Source organism: Ictalurus punctatus, chromosome 16 (genome assembly GCF_001660625.3).
Source record: "Ictalurus punctatus breed USDA103 chromosome 16, Coco_2.0, whole genome shotgun sequence".
Taxonomy (NCBI): Eukaryota; Metazoa; Chordata; class Actinopteri; order Siluriformes; family Ictaluridae; genus Ictalurus; species Ictalurus punctatus.
Window position 1 is genome coordinate 9,574,987 of NC_030431.2, and position 21,314 is coordinate 9,596,300.

Below are 21,314 nucleotides of genomic sequence, written 5' to 3' on the forward strand. Positions count from 1 at the left end.
CTATTCCTCCTGACAGAATTGGTTTAATTCAGTTCTGTTTGTGGACCAGACATGCTTTTTTCTGTTCAGTCCACAAATTTCTATGGGATTCAGATCAAGGTTTATGATGGCCACTCCAATACGTTCACCTATTTCTCTTTAAGCCTTTTTGTTACAGCATTGGAGGTATACCTAGAGGATCATTGTTCTGTTAGAAGACTCAGTTGTATCCAAGTTTTTAATTTCTGGCTGATGTCTTGAGGTGTTGCTTCAGTATTTCTATAAAATCCTCTTTCCTCATGATGCTATCTATTTTCTGAATTGCACCAGTCCCTTTGGAAGCAAAATACCCCCACAACATAATGCTGCCACACCCATACTTCACAGTTGGGATGGTGTTCTTCAGATTTAAAGCCTTAACATTTTGCCTTCATACAGTATCTCACAAAAGTGAATACACCCCTCACATTTTTGTAAATATTTGATTATATCATTTCATGTGACAACACTGAAGAAATGACACTTTACTACAATATAAAGTAGTGAGTGTACAGCTTGTATAACAGTGTAAATTTGCTGTCCCTCAAAATAACTCAACACTCAGCCATTAATGTCTAAACCGCTGGCAACAAAAGTGAGTATACCCCTTAGTGAAAATGTCCAAATTGGGCCCAAAGTGTCAATATTTTGTGTAGCCACCATTATTTTCCAGCACTGCCTTAACCCTCTTGGGCATGGAGTTCACCAGAGCTTCACAGGTTGCCACTGGAGTCCTCTTCACACTTCCATGACGACATCACGGAGCTAATGGATGTTAGATACCTTGTGCTCCTCCACTTTCCATTTGAGGATGCCCCACAGATGCTCAATAGGGTTTAGGTCTGGAGACATGCTTGGCCAGTCCATCACCTTCACCTTCAGCTTCTTTAGCAAGGCAGTGGCCATCTTGGTGGTGTGTTTGGGGTCGTTATCATGCTGAAATACTGCATACTGATCATGCTCTGCTTCAGTATTTCACAGTACATGTTGGCATTCATGGTTCCCTCAATGAACTGTAGCTCCCTAGTGCCGGCAGCACTCCTGCAGCCCCAGACCATGACACCACCACCATGTTTGACTGTAGGGAAGACACACTTGTCTTTGTACTCCTCACCTGGTTGATGCCACACATGCTTGACACCATCTGAACCAAATAAGTTTATCTTGGTCTCATCAGACCACAGGACATGGTTCCAGTAATCCATGTCCTTAGTCTGCTTGTCTTCAGCAAACTGTTTGCGGGCTTTCTTGTGCATCATCTTTAGAAGAGGCTTCCTTCTGGTACGATAGCCATGCAGAGCAATTTGATGCAGTATGTGGCGTATGGTCTGAGCACTGACAGGCTGACCCCCCACCCCTTCAACCTCTGCAGAAATGCTGGTAGCACTCATACATCTATTTCCCAAACACAACCTCTGGATATGACTCTGAGCACGTGCACTCAATTTCTTTGGTCGACCATGCCGAGGCCTGTTCTGAGTGGAACCTGTCCTGTTAAACCACTGTATGGTCTTGGCCACCGTGCTGCAGCTCAGTGTCAGGGTCTTGGCCATCTTCTTATATCCTAGGCCATCTTTATGTAGAGCAACAATTCTTTTTTTTCAGATCCTCAGAGAGTTCTACACCATGAGGTGCCATGTTGAACTTCCAGTGACCAGTATGATGGAGTGTGAGAGTGATGACACCAAATTTAACACACCTGCTCCCCATTCACACCTGAGACCTTGTAACACTAACAAGTCACATGACACTGGGGAGGGAAAATGGCTAATTGGGCCTAATTTGGACATTTTCACTTTGGGGTGTAGTCACTTTTGTTGCCAGCGGTTTAGACATTAATGGCTGTGTGTTGAGTTATTTTGAGGGGACAGCAAATTTACACTGTTACACAAGCTGTACACTCACTACTTTACATTGTAGCAAAGTGTCATTTCTTCAGTGTTGTCACATGAAAAAATATAATCAAATATTTACAAAAATAGGAGGGGTGTACTCACTTTTGTGAGATACTGTATATAGTGCTGATTATGGCCAATTAGTTACATTTTTGTTTCATCTGTCCAGAGAACACTCTTACAAAAGGCGGTGATTACCTGAAAACTTTAGTCAGGTTATTTTATGCCAGTCCTGGAAGAAGGACTTCTTTGTTTCACAACAGCCTTTGGGGTTGTAGGACTCTCTTAAAGGTGGATGTATATATGTTGGTACCTGATTCCTGGTTCCTTTGTTGTTGTCTTGGGGTTCAGTTAAATCTTTCGGACCAAAGTTTGTTCATCCATGCGAGTTAATATGTTCCTTTTTTTTAATGAGTGTCTGTGCAGTCCCAAGATTTATATAATTGTATATTATAGTATAATATTGTATATTATAGATGCTTATGGTACTTTCAGTTGTTTGGAAATTGCTCCTAAGGAGGAACCGGTCCACTTTTTTTTTTTTCCTGAGGTCTTGGCTGTGTTGTTTGAATTTTCCAGTGGTATCAAGCACAAAAAAGGCACTCTTTCTAAAGACAGCCACATGTGCACTCCCAGTTAACTCCAAATTATGACAACTGCCAAATCAGAAGCATCTAAGAGTCATTACATCCATTTCTGGAATCTTCCAGACAGTCAACCTGGTGTATGCAAACTTTTGGCCCATTGGAATTCTGATATAGTTAATTAAAGCTGAAATAAATCTTCCTCTAATCATTTGTTTTAAAATTGCCCGTGAGTGAACAAAGTAGATCCTTTAATTGACAGGCCAAATAAATTTATGGTAACATGAAATGTTTGGAGTTGTGAAAAACTGAGATTGAATATTTTACCTGTGTTATATGTGCAACTTTTGTTCTCAAACATGCCTATTTGTATATACAGAAAATGCTGTGCAGTGTATATTCTTTGCATGTCTATGACATGATACCAGACAGATCTGTAATCCTGTAAAAGTGGGTTTCCTACCTGTTGTGTCCAAGGTAGCTTCTGAAGTGTTTGTGGCTGAGGCTGTATTTGTGATTTTGGTGACATTAGTGTTTGCAGTTGATGATGGCATGCTAGTGGCAGCAGAATTCACTGGGATGTTGTTGCACCTCTCCATCAAAGGCACGGCTATATTTGTTCCATTTTTGCTGTTATACAAGATTTTATGTGTAGAAAGAGACAAAATAATTAAAAATGCATCATGTTCTCAATTTTTGCAGTGGGTAATTTCATTTATTTGGTTATTCAAATAAAGGCACACAAAGTTGTTGAACAGTTTTCATAGAAGGGTTTTTGCAAGGCATATTTATCATTCAGACTTAAGGAATAAGAAGTAGTGCACTGACCAGGAATTTGATACAATGTTTACTTTTCCAATTGGGCAGACATCAGGAAGCAGAACAGAAACTGGCAATATGTTTGATTGCAAAAGATCTGCATTTAGACTATCTTCCCAGCTGCATATGGCTGAAAGACAAAAGCTTGTGTTTCAATGCAATATTGAGGTGTGCTGTTATGCAGTAATACATATTACATGCATATTCATCAATGTCATAAATCATTTGAACATAAAAAATATTTTAAATCTCCTGACACAAATCACATAGGCCCATATTCAGAGTTGAGTTATATGCACACATTGGAGACTTAATACCAAAATTGCAAACACTGGTATTCAGACTTCAGACATAAGTATGGACATACCCCAAATTCACATCAGACATATCAAATAAGCATTTGTGTCATAATATCAGGATGTCACGACCATCAGTTCAATCCATACCACGCACGTTCCATACGGGCTACAAGCACAACAGAGAGCTTTCTTTTTTTTTAGTACAACTGTGTCAACAAAACCACAGCACAATGAAAATGTGACATGAAACACTTGGGAAGTGAATAACCAGCCGATTAATCTATTTTCTGTTTATCCTTTTATTTTATTGTTTTTAAATAAATAAATAAATGAATAAATCTACAGGTTGCATGATCATGACATCTTTGTAGGTTATAATTTGAAATAAAGTTAACAAAGTAAAAAAAGTTTGGTTCTGTAATGTCAATGGATTTATATGGAATTTACTTTTCACTCACACACAAATTAAAAAATAAGACACAGCACATAAAACAAGGACACAGTGATATGCAGGCTCACGTTTGACATGCCTCTGATGCACCATTGGAGGCAGCCAGTGTGCCATGAAATCTTTGTTAAAATAGAAGCATAACTGCCACATGTGACCTGTCTGCGTGATAAAATAATTCTTCAGAGATACATCCTATTAAATTACTTAAAGAGGGCTGTGCATATGAGATCACCTTGCAATTAGATAGATCCTGAGCATTTTTACTAGGAAGAGTGGAATAAAACTTCCAAATTAAGATGTGATTTGTTAGTTTTCTCTTACTTAACAGACTTTATTAGAAAAAGTGCTTTTTAAAAAAAAAAAATAATAAAAAAATTTTTTTAACAAAGTATTAGTTATGGGGTGTGCACACTTATGTAACCAGATTAAGTTGTTGTTTTTTTCCCCACTAAAATGTTTCTTGTTGTTTTTCACTTGAATTTTATTGGTTGTTATATCATATTAAAGGTGGGAAAAGATCTGACATGATTTACCTTGGTTTCTTTTTTTTACTTCACAAAAACCTGCAATTTTAACTTGGCTGTGTAGACCCCTGTCTATCAACTGTATAATTGAATTAGTGTTTTTATTTGACAATTTCTTGCTTGATAGCATTAACAGATGGTCATGATATTAGAGGGGAGGGCTAAAATGTCTCACTAGCTCAAAAATGAAACTATTAGGGTTGAGCAATGAATCATATCACAAGTTCTCACTGATAGCATAAGAATGATGTGGAGCACACTACTACACACAAACACTTCTAGTGGGTGTTTTACTGTAATAACATGATACTACTGTCACTGGTAGGCAGCATGAATGTACAGTCTGGGATAGAAAGAAATCTGCCTTAGCCTCGCCTCTTCATACCATTTTGTATATTTTTCTAATGTCTTGTACTTGTCTTTAAAGGTGGTAGTCTAGGCACTACCATCGCCAATGCTGCTACTCAAGAAAAATCTGCAAACTTCAGAAGCATGGACTATATGCTCGAAAATTTAGAAAATCAGTGTGAGCACCTGCATAAGCGACTGTACATGGAGAGAACATTCCCTGCCCTGCATAAACATTGACATGTCTTTTGAACTTGGCCCTGATTTTCACTTGCTAACTCTGAATACAGTCCATAGAGTGAAATGCAGCATGAAGCATGAAGATGAAGTATACATGAAGTATGCATGTATTACACTTTTCTTTTGTTGAAGCTGTAAGACTAATATACATACCCACTCTGGTGACAGTGATATCAGTGACCATGGTGCTCTGGTTTTGGAATGCACCCAGTAATGCTGATCTAAGTAAACACACTTCTATGGCTTTGCTTAGTTTCAGAAGGATGGTGCATCTTTGAAGGCAAGTAAATGAAGAGTAGTAAATTAAAAATAAAAACTTTGTAGTATTTGTAAATTTCTGTTGTCATCAGACTAATATAAGCATATCGAAATATGTGGTAGCTCAGAGTTTTTAGCTCTTAATTCTTTATATTGTATCTTCTCTCAATCATAAACTGATTTGGAAAAATCCAACTAGCAAATCTAAAGGTAAATTTGTACAGACAAAGTAAATACTGAAAGCAAACTTACGTTATATCACACATCACAGTAGAGTTCTATATGGACAAAATATATATCATTACAAACATTTAAAAAAAAATAAAAATAATAATCCTTTTACTTCTAACCCAAAGATACTTACTTCATAGATTTGGGAAATGTACTTCAAAGCCTGGCAACCAGGACTAAATGAAACACACACACACACAAACACACCAATTCTTTTGTTTTTGTTATACACTAAATACATTTCTGGTTGACATAAATCCAAATGAATACATATCAATATCCATGTACAATCACACACACCATCCACTTTATTAAGAACACCTGCACATTCAAGCAATTATCTAATCAGCCAATCATATGGCAGCAGCACTATACAAAAATCCTGCAGATTTAAGAGCTTCAGTTAATGTTCATATCAAACATCAGAATGAAGAAAAAGTGTGGTCTCTGTGATCTCTGTGGTCTCTGTGCCACTTTGATCGTGGCATGGATGTTGATATCAGAATAGCTGGTTTGAGTATTTCATAAATGCTGATCTCCTAAGAATTTCACACACCACAGTCCTTAGAGTTTACACAGAATGGTGCAATTTCATTAAATGCGGTGGTTAAGTTCCAAAATTGTTTTTTTATTAAAGTTCATAATTATTCTATAAATGTTACTTTACTCTATAAATGTTACTTTAAGAGCTGCAAGAAATAACCTATGCACACAGTAGTGCTTGAATGTTTGTGAACCCTTTAGATTTTCTATATGTCTGAATAAATATGATCTAAAACATCATCAGATTTTCATAGAAGTCTTGAAAGTAGACAAAGAGAACCCAATTAAACAAATAAGGCATGTAAGTATGTATTCACAAAAGTATGTGAACCTCTAGAATTAGCAGTTAATTTGAAGGTGAAATGAGAGTCAGGTGTTTTCAAACAATGGGATGACAATCTGGACCTACAGTGCCCGCCACTAATATTGGCACCCTTGGTAAATATGAGGAAAGAAGGCTGTGAAAAATTGTCTTTATTGTTTAACCTTTTGATCTTTTGTTAAAAAAAAAAAATCACAAAATTCTCTGCTCTTGTGGATATCAAACAATTGCAACCAAAACAGGTATATATTAAAAAAACAAAAACAAAAAAAAATTAAATATAGGTGTGCAACAATTATTGGCACCCTTTTGGTCAATATTTTGTGCTACCTCCCTTTGCCAAGATAACAGCTCTGAGTCTCATCCTATAATGCCTTATGAGGTTGGAGAATACATGGAAAGTGATCTGAGACCATTCCTCCATACAGAATCTCTCCAGATCCTTCAAATTCCGAAGTCCACGCTGGTGGACTCTCCTCTTCAGTTCACCCCATGGGTTTTCTATGGGTTTCAAGTCAGGGGACTAGGATGGACATGGCAGGACCTTGATTTTGTGGTCAGTAAACCATTTTTGTGTTGATTTTGATGTATGTTTTGGATCATTGTCCTGCTGGAAGATCCAACCACGGCCCTTTTTGGCAGAGGCAGTCAGGTTTTCATTTAATATCTGTTGATATTTGATAGAGTCCATGATGCCATGTATCCTAACAAAATGTCCAGGTCCTCTGGCAGAAAAATTGACCAAAAACATTAAAGTGCCACCACCATATTTAACCATGGGCATGAGATACTTTTCCATATGTGTGCACCAAAATCTTCTCTGGGGTTTAATTGCCAAAAAGCTCTATTTTGGTATATTGGACCCAATCCCAAAGTTTGAAGTTGAAGTTCCTGTAGTGTCTGGCAAACTGAAGACGCTTCAGTTTGTTTGCACATGAGAGTAGAGGCTGTTTTCTTGAACCCCTTCCAAACAACTAACGACTTTCTGACCCCACGACACAACTAACTTCTGTAATTCTCCAGCTGTGACCCTTGGACAATTTTTTGGCCACTCAAACCATCCTCTTCACAGTGTGTTGAGACAATATAGACACTCGTCCTCTTCCAGGTTGATTCATAACATTTCCAGTTGACTGGAACTTCTTAATTATTGCCCTGATGGTGAAAATAGGCGTTTTCAATCCTTTTGCTATATTCATATAGCCACTTCCCATTTTATAAAGATTAACAACCCTATGCCTCACATCACAGCTATATTCCTTGGTCTTACCCATTGATATGAATGATTAAGGGAATTTGGCCTATGTGTTACTTCATATTTATTCCCTGTGAAACAGGAAGTCATGGTTGAACAATTTCCTGTTCCAAGTCACCCAGGTGTACTAAAAATGTAAAATATAAATGGGAATATACTTCAGATATATGTTTTTCATATGATTTCATAGGGGTGTCAATAATTGTTGCGCATCTATATTTAACTAACTTTATTTTTTTTAATAAACCTGTGTTTTTGCAATTCTTTGATATCCATGAGATCATTATTTCTGTTAATTTTTTAAACAAAAGATCAATGGGTTAAACAATAAAGACAATTTTTCACAGCCTTCTTTGCTCATACTTACCAAGGATGCCAGTATTAGTGGAGGGCACAGTATCAGTGTCTGATCTTTACATTGCATGTCTGTGGAAATATATCATGGTACAAACAAAGGAGATTTCTGGGGACCTCGGAAAAAGAGCTGTTGATGCTCATCAGGCTGGAAAAGGTTACAAAACCATCTCTAAAGAGTTTAGACTCAGCCAATCCACAGTCAGACAGATTTTGTACGAATGGAGGTAATTAAAGACCATTGTTACCCTCCCCAGGAGTGCTCGACCAACAAACATCACTCCAGGAGCAAGATGTATAATAATCCAAGAGTTCACAAAGGAATACTTCTCTGTTCTGGCACCTATGTGGTGGTATAAACTTCCCCTAGATGTCCAAACAGGTGAGTCACTGGTGGTCTTCCAACGTTGTCTAAAGACCTACCTCTTCCTAACATACTTAAATTAGCACTTTTATTATTTTTTTAATTAAATTGTGTTGTCTGTGTGCTTTTGTTGCTATATTACCTCCCTAACAGAGTTGGTATTTTTAGTCTGTGACCTAGTGAACCAGTATCAGGATATATTTATTGATAGAGAATTCAAAGAACTTCTGTAAGTCACTCTGGATAAGGGTGTCTGCCAAATGCCGTAAAAGTAAAGGTAACTTCTAAGCAACTAAATGTTAGTGTTTACATTACCAAATGTTAATGTTCATGAGTCTACCATTAGGAGAACACTGAACAACAATGGTGTGCATGGCAGGGTGGCAAGGAGAAAGCCACTGCTCTCCACAAAGAGAATTGCTGCCCATCTGCAATTTGCAAAAGATGATGTGGACAAGCTAGAATGTTATTGGAAAAATGTTTTGTGGATTGATGGACATTTTGGTATAAATGAAAAGCATTATGTTTAGAGAAATTAAAACAATGTATTCTAGCATAAGAACCTTATCCCCTCAGTGAAACATGTTGGTGGTAGTATCATGGTTTGAGCCTGTTTTGCTGCATCTGGGCCTGGACAGCTTGCCATCATTGATGGAACAATGAAGTCTGAATTATACCAGCGAATTCGAAAGGTAAATGTCAGGACATCTGTCCAGGAAATGAATCTCAAGAGAAAGTGGGGCATGTAGAAAGACAACGACCCTAAGCACACAAGTCTTTCTACCAAAAATGGTTATAGAAGTATAATGATGTTTTGGAATGGCCAAGTCAAAGTCCTGACCTTAATCCAATAGAAATGTTGGGGAAGGACCTGAAGCAAGCAGCTCATGTGAGGAAACCCACCAACATCCCAGATTTTGGAAGTTGTTCTATACTGAGGAATGGGCTAAGCTGATGTGCAGGACTAATCAACACTTACTGGAAATGTTTAGTTGCAGTTATTGCTGCACAAAGTGGTTAAACCAGATACTGAATGCAAAGGTTTACATACTTTTGCCACTTACAGATATGTAATATTGGATCATTTTATTGAATAAATAAATGAACAAGTATAATATTTTTGTCTCATTTGTTTAATTCGGTTTACTTTTTCGGTTCAAATTTTTTAGGACAGGTATGAAAATGTGTTGATGTTTTATGCAGAAGGTCATTTCCAAGCACCACTGTAAACACGCACACACACACATTATTTATATTTATATATATATATATATATATATATATATATATATATATAGAGAGAGAGAGAGAGAGAGAGAGAGAGAGAGAGAGTATATGGTATACATACTTAGTGTCATTACATGTAGAATTTGTTAATATCTGTGGAAAAAGAAAATGATCAGTGTCCTTCCAACATAAGCTACAGTTCATATTACTGTAAATTAAAAATTATGTACTGTGTGTAAGGCACACAATACAGCCTCACCAGAGAAATGACTTGCATCATGTTAACTTTGAAGTCTGAAGTTTCAATGTCCAAACTATAATAGGCAGCTATAAAAAGAACAGAGAGAAAGACAGCTTGAGTTGAAATCCCAATTATTAATTTGCACTATATTGCTTTTTTATATTGATATTGACTATATTCTCTCACCAGTGCTGTTGCAATAGGAGGAACAGTTACAAGTATTTTGTTGGGTTTCTGAGGAGTAAAAGAATTAAAATACATTTCAAATGTGATATGATAGCATGCTATATAACCAAGGTCTATAATGATCAGTGTATCAAAAGGCAAAAGGCAAAAGGCTAATAAGGATGAAAGAAATGATGACCCTGAATAATATAGCTCTAAAAGGAAGAGCATATATTGCCATCATGTTTGCTATACATACCAAAGGTGCAGTTCTTTTGGTCTGGAATGGCAAGTGAAACATATGCCGTTTGACTATTTCCATTGCTGAAAAATATATAGTTTGTGTTTATATATATATATATATATATATATATATATATATATATATATATATATATATATATATATATATATATAGTTTCTCTGTGTGTGTGGGGGGGGGGTCTTTTATGTATATATTTATGTATAATTACGTATTTATATATGTAGTCAGCTCCATAAATATTTGGACATTGGCAAATTTATTGTTCTCCCAGCTGTCTAACACAGTATATTGGAGAAATTAAATAACTGACAGGAGCTCAAAGTGCAGAGTTTCAGCTTTAATTTGAGGGTATTTACATCCAATTAGGAATTACAGCATTTTTAAAATATGTGCCCACCCCCTTCCTTCATTTTTTAAAGGGACAAAAAAATATTTGGCCAAACAAACTGTGCATTCAAGTCTTCCTGGGAAGTTCCTTTTTACAAGTTGTGAAGTCATAATTACAATGTCAGGTGTGTTCAAGTCATTTTGGTCAGAGCAAGAGGGCAGTGTAACAAGGTTTTTTAACTTTACTTTTATAAAACAAAGAACAAAGAATGCATAAAAGGTGTGTTTTTTTGTTGTTGTTTTTTTAAATTTATGAAGCCACTGTAAACTTTATCGTTACATGTTACATTGTAATTGTACTTTGCTATCATAGTTTGTGCAGTCAATTATCTTTCAACAAATTGATTCCACATTGATTCCACCACGTTTTCTTTCTGACACACCCCCATCTAGGAAACTCTGAGCTCAAAGAAAGTCCAGAATTTCCCACTCGTAATTATGACTTTGCGGTGGCGTTTATGTGCATGTTCTCGTAAAAACAGTATTTCCGACATGACTTGAATGCACCATACCATAATCTTAAATTAAATAATTGTTTTTAATACTTGCAGTCCTTTGCTGTGCTTCGGGTCATTGTTCATTTACACTACGAGGAACCAACCATTGACTTTTGAAGCATTTTGAAGCAGATAATATATAGCCATATAAACTTCAGAATTAAACTTGCTATTTTTGTCAGCAGTCACATCATCAATAAATACAAACCTGTTCCATTGGTAGCCATACATGCCCACACTATAAGATGAGGTGGTACGCTTTAGATCATGAGCAGTTCCTTCCCTCTCTATAGTCTTCTCTTCACATCATCCTGGTACAAGCTGATCTTTGTCTCATCTGCTAATAGGATGTTGTTCCAGAACTGTCTGGTAAGCCTCAAAACAGAGTTTGCCAGAAACACATCTAAAAAAAAAAAGCCCAATCATTTACATCTTGTGGTAAACCCTTTGGATTTACTCTGGTGAATACTTTGGTCTTCTCTTGATTGTTGACCTTGACATAGATGCATCTAACTCTTGGAGGCTGTTCTTGATCTGGCCAACTGTTGTGAAGGGGGTTTTCTTCACCAGGAAATGAATTTTTTGCCATCTACCAAAGTTGTTTTCTTCTGGACCTTTTAGTGTTTGAGTTCACCAGGGCATTCTTTCTTTTAAAGAATGTACAAAATGTACACATTTTTTTGTGTAGATGAGCTAGATGAGCTACAAAAGTTCTGGAATCAAGATTAACCTCTACCAAAGTGAATGAAAGGCCAGAGTGTGGAGAAAGAAAGGATCTGTTCACGATCCAAAACAAGCTCATCAGTCAAGCATGGTGCAGGTAGTGTCATGGCTTAGGCTTGCATGGCTGTCTGCCAATTTACAGAGAAATGCCTCTTAAGGTGTGCTGTGGTATCTGGCAACAAGATGCTAGCATCCTTTAAGTCCTGTAGACTGCGAGGTGGGTCCTACATGGATTGGACTTGTTTGTCCAGCACATCCCAAAGATTCGTATCAGATTGAGCTCTGTGAAATTTGGTCAACACCTTCAATACTTTGTCATATTCTTCAAACCATTCCTGAAGAATTTTTTGCAGTGTGGCAGGGTGCATTATCCTACTGAAAGAGGCCACTGCCATTAGGGAATACCACTGCTATGATGGTGTGTACAGGTCTGCAACAATGCTTAGGTAGGTGATACGTGTAAAAGTAACATCCACATGAATGCCAGGACCCAAGGTTTCCCAACAGAACATTGCCCAGAGCATCACACTGCCTCTGCTGGCTTGCCTTCTTCCCATAGTACATCCTGGTGCCATCTGTTCCACATGTAAGGGACACACATGCACCTTGCTGCATGTCCACATGATGTAAATGAAAACGTGATTCATCAGACCAGGCCACCTTCTTCCATAGTACAGTAGCTCTTCTGTCGGATAAGACCAGATGGGCTAGTCTAATCTAATTGATAGGAACTTCATCATGCAGCAAGACAATAACCCAAAACACACTGCCAACACAACAAAGGACTTCATCAGGGGAACAAGTGGAAGGTTTTAAACTGGCCAATTCAATCACCAGACCTTAACCCAATTGAGCAGCATTTCACCTCTTTAAAAGGAGACTGAAGGGAGAAACCCCCAAAACAAACAACAACTGAAAGAAGCTGAGGTACAAGCCAGGAAAAGTATCAAAAAAAGAATAATGCAATAGTTTGTGAGGTCAGTGGGTTGCCGAATTGATGCAGTTACTGCAAGTAAGGGATTGTACCCAAATGTGATGTGATATTTACTTTAATTTCTGCTCCAGTTATTTTGCTCACCTAAACACTGGGTGGTCTGCCACCAAAGGTGCCATGTCCTTAGTTGTTTAACACATTTAGATGTAAATATCAGGAAATGAAAGCTGAAATTCTGATCTATTGGCTCATCTTCATCTTTTGTTATTTTGTGTAATAACAATTACTGCTAAACATACAAGATTTCTTACCATGACACATTAACTGTGGTACTTGAATTGCAGATAATGTCAGGGCTAAGAGAACCGTTGCACTTTTCAAAGCTTCCAACTGGTGGTCCTGCAGCACTGCTGCGACAAATCCCTTTTACTGTCAGATTAAAAAATGGTGAATTACATGTTGTCTTTACTCTGTATATTCTATTTTCTGTAGCTCTATAACACTATGGCACATATCCTTAGTATGAGTACATTTCATCATCATTTCTTCCAAATCAACAGTTATTTCTACCAAATGGACATCAGAATCAGAAACAACCAGAATCCAAATGAAAACTGTCAGTGGTATTGCATGCAAAATAAGCACTTTACAAGTATCAGTCTTTTATGATTTTAGTCTGTGTAGTAAGAGCACTCACCCACTTTCTCTACATCTCCAACCACATAAGCCTGTATGGAGGATTTATTCTGTACTGTGCTCACAGTTTGAATAATGCAGCATGTACTGATTGTCTGTGTTAATTGCAACAACACAGTGCATGTAGTCTGCCTAGATCAGAAGTTTTGAGACATTAGCAACATTATATCATATTTGCATAAGGATTTAATAGGAAAATAGCAAAGGAGAAGAAATTTGGATAACAGACCTTATAGCAGTCTTATTGGCACACATGACTGTCACATCCTAAAAATTTAAATAAATAACAAACTAACTTTTGTTTTTCACAAAGACTTATTCATCCCAACATATACATTCATGTTATAGACACACAAAACACATACTTAGTAAAGAAAATACTCAGTAAAGAAAGTAAAATAGTGCTTACTTTGACTATGTTTGTAGCAGTTTCACTTCCATTTGACACACTACAACAAGCAATGAGAAAGAGGCATTTATCACACAGGCTTGTAAGATTGTACAGTGCTGTGAAAAAAGTATTTGCCCTCATCCTGATTTCTTCTGTTTTTTTTTGTATATTTCATACTAAATCATTTTAGATCTTCAAACGAAATACAATATAAAACAATGGCAACTTGAGTAAACACACAATACATGTGGAAAAGCGAATTGCCTACTTATACTTAAAATCTGGATGTGCCACCTTTAGCAGCAATAACTGTAAGCAAGCGCAATTTACTCCTATGCTTTGTAGCATTGTCTTGCTGCATAATCCAATTGTGTTTGAGATTAATTTACCGACAGCAGACCGGACATTCTCCTTTAGGATTTTCTGGTAGAGCACAGAATTCATGTTTCCCTCAATTATTGCAAGTTACCCCAGGCCCTGAAGCAGCAAAGCATCCCCACACCATCACTCTCCCACCACCATGCTTGACTGTAGGTATGATGTTCTTTTTGTGGAATTCTGTGTTTGGTTTATGCCAGATGTTATGAGACCCCTGTCTTCCAAACAGTTCCACTTTCAACTCATCAGTCCACAGAACATTCTCCCAAAAGGATTGAGTGTCATCAAGGTGTGCCCAAAATTCAGACAAGTCTTAATGTTCTTCTGGGTTAGTAGTAGTTTTTGCTTTGCCACCCTTCCATGGATGCCATTTTTGCCCAGTGTCTTTCTGATAGTGGAGTCATGAACAGTGATCTTTATTGATGCAAGAGAGGTCTGTAGGTCCTTTGATGTTGTCCTTGGCTCTTTTGTGATTTCCTGTATGAGTAGTTGCTGTGCTCTTGGAGAAATTTTTGAAGGTCGGCCACTTCTGGGAAGGTTCACTACTGTGTCGAGTTTTTCCATTTGGAGATAATGGCTCTCACTGTGGTTCTTTGGAGTCCCAGAGCCTTTGAAATAGCTTTGTAACCCTTCCCAGACTGATGTATTTCAATCATCTTCTTCCTCATCATTTCTGGAATTTCTTTCAATTTTGGCCTTTTAACTAATTTCATGCTGTTGAAAAAGTTCTATTTATGTGCTGATTTGATTGAACAGGGTTTGCAGTAATCAGGCCTGGTTGCATCTAGTTCAGCTGAATTCCATTATGAATGCAGTTTCATAGATTTAGGGAATTAGTAACTATGGGGGCAAATACATTTTCACACAGGACCAGTTAGTATTGGATAACTTTTCGATAAATGACCTTATCATTTAAAAACTATTTTGTGTTTACTCAGGTTGCCTTTGTTTTATCTTAGATTTCATATACATTTCTGAAACAATTTAGTATGAGATATACACAAAAACAGAAGAAATCAGGAATACTTTCTCACAGCACTGTACTTTTTAAAAGTTTTACTAAGCTGAGACATTATGAACAATGTACTGATATAAAGCTAACATATTTTCTATCATAGATTAAAGGCTGATGAGGAATACAGCCTGATGATATCAAAGCACTGCATGTCAACATAATACAAATTAAATAAATATTTTGATAGCATATATTGAGGCTAAAACAATGTACTGCATATCTACTTTTCTCACCAAGCAATAAATACTGTTCTTCACATTACTTACTGTTTCCAAGTGTCCCAATATAAAATACACTTGTAGTAACTGACCTGACATTTTGTGTGATGGCAGCAGTAATGGGGGCTGATGTAGATACTCTGCTGTTGACAGTGGTGCCATTACTAGATCCACTGGGTGAAGAGGTATTGATTTTTAATGGTGTATCTGTCGGAAGTGTGGGACTACATTCACTTTGATTTTGGAACAGATTCTGAATCTGAAAAACATTTGAGATTTTAATCAGACTGGCAGGGTTAATTGTACATCTATTGTTAGGCACTGTACGTGTTTTTGAAAATTTTCTGTAACTGAAGAGATATTGACACAAATATTAAATTAATTGTCACAAAAAATAAAATGCCACTGATTACATGTAATTTTTCTCTTCAGATTTAAAGTTATATTCAGTGAATGACTTAACAATTCTATTTTTTTTTTTTTTTTAAATAGGTTAAAGGACAAAACATTTAATCAATCTCAAAGTGTGCACATAAAAAAGGATTTTCTGGACACATGCTACTTTTTCTGGTGCCAGATCATATAAATAATGGTAATGTTAGCAATGTTTAATCCAGATTTACGCAACATGAAATAGCAATCATTTAAAATATCTTTACAAGTCATAAAGATGGAGCAGATTTAGCAAGCTAATCTTAGGCACTTTCTTTTGCATGGCACAAGCAAATCCTGCACAATTCCTATGGTGATTTCAGGTCTATCTATATATTCTGTTCCAGCTGTATTTTTTTTTCTGCTACTCATGCGATGTGGGCCAAAAGGCCCAGAACTACACTAACCCTGAGCCCCAGCACATCACATGTCTCACTAATCACTCTCACCTGAGTCTCCTTATGCCTTGTTAGCACCACTATTTAAGTTCTAGTTTTTCAGTGTGTCTCACTGTCAAGCTTCTGTTGTAATTGTTGTTTGTTGTTGTGTGTGTGCCAAAGTAGTCTGTTTTTTGTCTCACATCCACAGTTCATGTTTATGGTTCTTGTTTTCATTATTTTATTTGTACTTCAGATAATAAATTATCTACACTTGCATCTGCCTCCCTCTACAATCCAGAACACTCTATCTTCTGCTTTCAGTTGGCACCTTGCTTTTAATTTTGTTGCTTAATAATTCATATGTCGGGGAAAAAAGTGCAGATGGATGCAAGTGACGACTTCTTATTGTGAATGGTTTAAAAATAGCAACTACAAAGGTGGGTTAACACAAAACAACAAAACATACAGACTATGGGCTGAACTATGGCAGGCAAAGTAATAAACACACAACTATCAACAGCAACAGGAGTTTGACAAAAAGGCACAGAAAAAAAAGAACTTAAATAGTGGTGCTGATCAGGTGAAACAGATGAACAGTGGAACATGTCGTCAAGTGATGTGCAGTGACTGACGGATACTGTAGTTCAGCGCTAACCAACAGGAGCAGGAGCAGGTAGACTCTTTAGACTCTAACCTGACAGAGCCCCCCACTAAATGCACAGTTCCCAAATCAAGAAACACTAGTATGAGGGGGCCTGGACAGTCCTCTGAGAAAGGACAAGGGCCCTTAGACCGACAAAATTTTCTGGGAGCATTAGCCTTAGCTTAGCCGGGAGGTAGCATAACGTAGCAAAGGGGTGGTGCGACTTCCAAGGCTAAGCACAAAAATGGAGTGACAGTCACTGCAAAGCCGGCAGGGGGAGTCCAAGGTGGAACCAGAGGGGGAAGTGATGTTCTCCATGTAGCAAGATAGGAGAGTGACAACCTCAGAGGAGCCAGGAGGCAGAGCGACATCCTCAGCAGAGCCAGAGCGGTGTCTTCAGCATAGCCAGAGGGCGTAGTGATATCCGAGACAGAGCAGGGAGACGGAATGATGCCCATGGCAAGTCTGAAATCTGTAATGGCATCCTCTGCAAAGCAAAGGGGCAGGGAAATGCCCCCAGTGGAGCATACTGGTAGAGCAACGTCCTCAAAGGAGCAGGGAGGCAGAGCGACATCCTCAGTAGAGTAAGGAGACAGGGCGACAACCTCAGCAGAGCAGGGAGACTGGGCGATGTTCAAAGTGGGGCAGGGAGAGTGGGAGACAACTTCAGCCAGAATGGGAGCCCCCTCTCCAAAAAATATCCAGAGGAGGCATCTGACACTGGATCCAGCCATGAGTTGGAGTGGCTCAAGCCAGTCAAACTGCCTCTGGTTTACATTTACATTTATTCATTTAGCAAACGCTTTTATCCAAAGCGACTTACAAATGAGAAAATACAAGCAAAGCGATATATCAAGCAGAGAAGAATGCAAGTAGTGCTACCATACAAGATCCATTAATTGAGTTCTAGAAGAAGCAAAGTGTGCAGAGTAGAGGTGTAAGTGCCAGAGTAAGTGTTTTTGGGGGGGTTGGTTAGGTGTTCATGGAAGATATGGGTCTTTAGTTGGTTCTTGAAGATTGTGACAGATTCTGCGGTCCGGATTGAGGTTGTAAGTTCATTCCACCACTGAGGAACAGTTAGTTTGAAGGTTCTTGAAAGGGGCCTTGAGCCACACTGAGTAGGTACTACTAAGCGTCGGTCGTTGATTGATCGGTTCTCCCGGATCTGCTCCTCTTGGGCCCACATGCAGTGATGCAAGTCTGCTGTATCCATGTTAAAGGACATGCTTTCTGTCGTGAAATGTAAGTGCAGATGGATGCAGCTGCAGTCTTTTTATTGTGAATGGTGTAAAAATAGCAACTAAAATAGTGGGTAAACGCAACACAAGAAAACATGTAGACTATGGGCAGAACTATGGCAAGCAAAGTAACAAACAAACACAACTATCAACAGCAACAGAAGCTTGACAAAAAGGCACAGAAAAACTAGATCTTAAATAGTAAATAGTGGTGCTGATAGGGTGAAACAGGTGAACAGTGGAACATGTGACATGGTCATGTGACATGCAGTGGCTGTTGGGTACTGTAGTTCAGCGCCCTTTAGCCGCTAACCCGACATCATACCTCAATCAAATTTCTGATACTGGTTTATCAGGTGAATTAGACAAAAGCAGCAAATACTAATGTAAATATACATAATTGGTATTAGGTAAATGTAAACCATTTAAATTTCAAGAAGCAAGAAGGGAAAAAACTTTAGTAAAGTTGGAGAAGCCTAAATCTTTAGTGCACGTGCGTATTTATGAACATTCATACATAAGCATCACTTTTTTTCACTGTAGCAGTTATCACTTCCATTAGTAACACAGTATAAGTAAACAAAAACAAAATAAATGTTCAACTTTCTCTCCACACATATAAAATGAAAATACCACTTCAGCACTTACCCATGCAGATATATCTGACTCATTAGACTCAGCTCCATTAACTTCAACACTGATTGTCATCCAGTAGTACACAGCTGCAAAAAAAAAAAAAAACGTTACAGCTGATCAAATGCATTTCTCATTTATTAGTGAATCAGAAATGTCTTACTGTGAATTAGGTAGTAATACTCACAGTCATTGTCACAGTTTTGTGAGAAGTTGCAATGCACTAGCCAGGGTGCTGTATCGTAATAATAATAATAATAATAATAATAATAATAAAATTAATTATGAGCATGTCTCAAATTTTAAAGTCAACAGTCAACATTTTAATCAATGTATAATATACAGTAGATATAAAAATTCTACACACCTGTTAAAATTATAGGTTGTTGTTATGTAAAAAAAAAAAAAACAACAACAACATGAAACCAAGATGAATCATGTCAGAACTTTTTCTATCTTTAATGTGATCCAGCAACCAAAAGAATTTCTAAAACATGAAATATACCAGGAACAACAGGAATATCTGGCAAGTACTGATCACTCCCTACATGAGACAACAATTTCTCATATTCTTCACATATCTGGGCTTTGGGCAAGAGTGACTAGACAGAAGCCTTTCTTACAAAAAAAATCCATCCAATCCTAGGGCTCTAGTCAAGATAGAGGGAATCACAGATAGCTCCAAAACCACCTACAGGCCCCTCCGAAACCATTGGAATAGCAAGGACAATTCATTTGTTTGTGCTATACACCAAAGACATTTGGGTTTGAGATCAAAAGATAGATATGAGATGAAAGTTTAGGATTTCAGATTTTATTTCCTGGTATTTACATCTAGATGTATTAAACAATATAAAACATAGACCCTTTTGTATCAGACCACACAATCCCTTCCTTTGATGCAGCAATAACTGCATCAAGCCTGCAACTCACTGACATCACCAAACTGTTGGTTTCTTCTACTATTGTGATGTGATATTTGGGGTGGCTGTAGTAGAGCAGGTTGTCTACTAATCGTAGGGTTGGCGGTTCAATTCCCAGCCCACATGACTCCATATTCCAAAGTGTCCTTGTGCAAGATACTGAACCCCAAGTTGCTCCTGATGGCAAGTTAGCGCCTTGCATGGCAGCTCTGCTACCATTGGTGTGTGAGTCTGTGTGTGAATGGGTGAATGAGACACAGTGTAAAGTGCTTTGGAAAAAAGCGCTATATAAGTGCAGACCATTTAGTAGTGTTGTATACTGCTTATGTTTGTTAAGAAAGACCTTTTTGAGAGCAGAGGTTTCAACCTGTAGGCTACTTGTAAGCACTGGGCAAAGGAGGGGCAAGATTACACAAAAACATAAGCCTATATAGAGTCATGTGAAAAAATAAGTACACCCCATGGAAATTGTTGCTTTTAAATAAAAAATGTTTTTAACATATTTGGACAAGCAAACATTTGATCCTCTTTGAAACAGTGCCTATTAATTAAGGTGAGACACTATCAAATGACACATAAAATTAACATTTTGTAGTAATTTTAAGAATTTAAATTAACAAAAAACAGATCAATCACATGGAAAAAGTAATTACACCCCTACATTTATCACACTTTCAAATACATAAAATTTGAATAAGGTGTTCAAGATTGGGTTCCAGTGATTAGAACCTGCTTAGAGAGTGCAAGTGGAACCTGTCAAGAGTCCCAAAATTTCATCACAGGATCTGCTAGTAAGTCTTGCAATTGTTGGTGTCAAAGTGCATTCTTCTACAATCAGACAGGGATTGCACAAATTTGACCTGCATGGGAAGCATGCCAGAAAAAGCCTTTGCTGTCTAAAAAGAAAAAAGAGCAAGACTACAGTTTGCCAATTAGCATACAGGCATAGACCAGGCCTTTTGGAATAATGTGCTCTGGACAGACAAATTAAAGATAGAGTTGTTTGGCCAAAGTAACAGCAGACATATTTGGCTCAAACCAAAGACAGGTTTTACCAACTGTGAAGCAACGTGGTGGAAATGTTATGGTTTGGAATTGCTTTGCTGCCCCAGGGACTGGACAGCTTGCATTCATTGATTCAACTATGAATTCTGCATCATATCAAAGAGTGCTTGAAGATAATGTGAGGCCATCTGTCCGAAAGCTGAAGTGGAACTGAAAGTGTACCTTTCAACTGGATAATAATCCTAAGCACAATAGCAAATCTACCAAGGAATGGCACAAAAAAGAAGAAATGGAGGGTTATGGAATAGCCTAGTCAAAGCCCGGATTTGAATCCCATTAAAATGTTGTAGCGGGATGGGCAGTACATGCAAGAAAACCCTCAAACATCTTGCAACTGAAAGAATATTGCATGGAAAAG

At 37.6% G+C, this 21,314-nt stretch overlaps 1 protein-coding gene across 2 annotated transcripts in view; it reads right to left on the reverse strand.

Annotated features, from left to right (window-relative positions):
* Window positions 1-21,314, reverse strand: part of LOC108276682 (adhesion G-protein coupled receptor G2) — a 43,394-nt gene that overhangs the window by 10,649 nt on the left and 11,431 nt on the right. For both annotated transcript variants that reach the window (XM_017488490.3, XM_017488489.3), the window contains 16 exons: window positions 19,156-19,203; window positions 18,984-19,057; window positions 15,735-15,901; window positions 14,050-14,089; window positions 13,870-13,907; window positions 13,642-13,772; window positions 13,256-13,373; window positions 10,398-10,462; window positions 10,160-10,207; window positions 9,992-10,059; window positions 9,854-9,885; window positions 5,801-5,843; window positions 5,689-5,714; window positions 5,332-5,450; window positions 3,326-3,446; window positions 2,961-3,127 (listed from right to left, as the gene is read on the reverse strand). In XM_017488490.3, coding sequence (XP_017343979.1) covers window positions 2,961-3,127; window positions 3,326-3,446; window positions 5,332-5,450; window positions 5,689-5,714; window positions 5,801-5,843; window positions 9,854-9,885; window positions 9,992-10,059; window positions 10,160-10,207; window positions 10,398-10,462; window positions 13,256-13,373; window positions 13,642-13,772; window positions 13,870-13,907; window positions 14,050-14,089; window positions 15,735-15,901; window positions 18,984-19,057; window positions 19,156-19,203 — 1,305 coding nt within the window. The remainder of the gene's footprint in view (window positions 1-2,960; window positions 3,128-3,325; window positions 3,447-5,331; window positions 5,451-5,688; window positions 5,715-5,800; window positions 5,844-9,853; window positions 9,886-9,991; window positions 10,060-10,159; window positions 10,208-10,397; window positions 10,463-13,255; window positions 13,374-13,641; window positions 13,773-13,869; window positions 13,908-14,049; window positions 14,090-15,734; window positions 15,902-18,983; window positions 19,058-19,155; window positions 19,204-21,314) is intronic.